General features: G+C 41.1%; 1 protein-coding gene across 1 annotated transcript in view; it reads right to left on the reverse strand.

The window, feature by feature from the left end:
• Positions 1–929: 929 nt before the first annotated feature.
• LOC125037001 (thyrotropin-releasing hormone receptor-like) overlaps positions 930–2,419 on the reverse strand; it is a 38,399-nt gene continuing 36,909 nt past the window's right edge. The window contains exons 3-4 of the mRNA XM_047629962.1: positions 1,925–1,998; positions 930–1,141 (exon numbers count right to left, since the gene is read on the reverse strand). Of these exons, the coding sequence (XP_047485918.1) occupies positions 930–1,141; positions 1,925–1,998 (286 nt within the window). The remainder of the gene's footprint in view (positions 1,142–1,924; positions 1,999–2,419) is intronic.

Below are 2,419 nucleotides of genomic sequence, written 5' to 3' on the forward strand. Positions count from 1 at the left end.
CATATATATATATATATATATATATATATATATATATATATACACATATACATACACATATATTTATATACATTTATAGACATGCATACATACACACATACACAGACATATATATAATGTAAATTAATATATATATATATATATATATATATATATATATATATATATATATATATATATATATATATATATGTATGTATGTATATACATACCCGTACATAGATATTCACACACACAGGTACATATTTATATCAATGCATTTAATGAAATTTCACATACAACTGATATATGGCCATAACTTTCACCATAGCCATTCATATACCTTATATACAAGTTAATATGAAACATTTGACCCAGTATATGAAGTGAGTCAAGCTGGGAAACTCCCGTAAAACACTGCACGGAGACACTTAACCCCGGGGTCTTTATAATATTCATAAAAGTTTTATATAAAAAAGGGATGTAATCATGTTAATCAGTCTCTTTGGGAAAGTTCGGATGAAACAAGCTTTATCTATTTTTTTCTTTATATCACCGGGAAATTATGCACTTTCTATTTATTACCCACTCGATTTCTGTTCATTTTTGGATCAAATTTCTCTTTAAGAACCAAACAAAAGAGTAATGTTTTTTTTTTTTGTTTTGTTTTGTTTTTTGTTTCCGAGAAAATATATCTTTTATCATAACACTGGACATGGAGTAATATTTCACCATACATTATTTTTTTCCATAATTATCCCTTCAAATATGAAACTTCATTTACTAGCAATCTGCATCACTATAAATTATGACACGAAAAAAAAAAAAAAAAAAAAAAAAAAAGGAGTGATTTTCCTCGAGCACTTCTCACTATGTGGAAAGCGAAGGAATACAAAAAAAAAAAAAAAAAAAAAAAAAAATATTGAAATAGAAATCAGAAGTAAAAGCACCTAGTTGTTTATCTTGATCGGCGCGGAGTTGGTGTTGAAGGCGGTCTCGAGGGTGGGCGTGTCCCTGGTGGTTGTGGGCGGGTAGAGTAGGCGGGGCGAGGAGGAGGCCTCCCTGCCGAGGCCAATTCCGCCGCCCGTGCCTCGCGAAGGAGGGCGTCGCCCCCCCTCGCTGTAGAGCATGGTCATCCCCCACTGGTCCCGTCGCGGTCTACCTGCCGGAGGAGGCGGCTGACCTTAACCAGGAAGTGAGGCCACGCGGGCGTGCGGGCGTGCGGGCGCGGGGCTCGGGGCGCCCGTGCGCTCACGCGGGCTTGCTCTTAAACACACGCACAAGCGCATACACATACATACAAGATTCAACATGATTGAAATGCAAGTTTAATTGATTTTGAGTGGAGTAAAATAAGACTCTTAGTTTGAGAAAAACAATATTAAACACACACACACACATATATAAAAGCACACACATCCGAAAGAAGAGAGGTCAGAGGGAGAAGAGACAAGGAGAGTAACTAGGAAAATGAAAGAAAAAAAGAAGAGAAGAAAGGAGATTACAAAGAAAGAGGGAAGATGAACGAAGCAGAGAGGAAGAGAAAAATTAATAGGTGGAAGGAGTAAGTAAAAAGAAAGAAACATGCAGATAAAGAGGTGAGTGAAGGAGAAAGATGACTGCACAGAGTAAAAGAAAGAGAGAAAGGAGAGGAAACATAGAAGCGGAAGGACTCAAAGCTGGCAAAATCCCAAAACAGACAAATGAGGATAAAGCAAGACAAAGCCGAACAGATTGACAAGTAGATAAAGGCACAAACAGACAGAGACAAGGACAAACAAAGACAAATACAGACAGACAAAACAAGGACAAACAAACACAGTCTGATGAAGACATAGAATAGATGACGGCAGAAACAAACAGACAAAGTAGCACAAAGAAAGAGGAAAGCAGAGAAAATAACACAAAGACACGCAAGGCCGGAGGAAGGGGGCGGGGGCCTTACCACACGACAGCATCCTTTTGAAGGCCCGGCGGAACTTGACGGAGAGAGCGTTGTACAGGATCGGGTTGATGGCACTGTTGGCGGGGGAGGAGGGAAGGGGGGGGGGTAAAGGGGAGGGTACGGGGAAAAGGGAAGGATGTAAGGGTTAGGCAGGGTGGGTAGGGAGAAGGGAGGAGGATGTAAGGATAAAAGAAGGTGGGAAGGGGGAAGGGGAAACGGAAAGGGGTTGGGAAGAGGGAAGCGGCGAAGGGGTGGGGAGGAGAAAAGTAAAGGGTGTAGAGAAAGTAAGATATGTCGGGTGTGGAGCAAGGGTAAAGGGAATGAGGGTGGGCGAAAGGGAGAAGGGCGTAGAGATAGGAAGGGGGAGGAAAAAGGGGGGTGAAGGGGGTGGAGGGGGTGGAGGGGGTAGAGAGGACAGGGAGGGATAGAAAAAAAGGGACATCCGATAAGTTAGAGACGGGTCTTTGTGAAGAGAAGCTAATTTACACATATTGA

The sequence above is a fragment of the Penaeus chinensis genome, chromosome 22 (assembly GCF_019202785.1).
Source record: "Penaeus chinensis breed Huanghai No. 1 chromosome 22, ASM1920278v2, whole genome shotgun sequence".
NCBI lineage: Eukaryota > Metazoa > Arthropoda > Malacostraca > Decapoda > Penaeidae > Penaeus > Penaeus chinensis.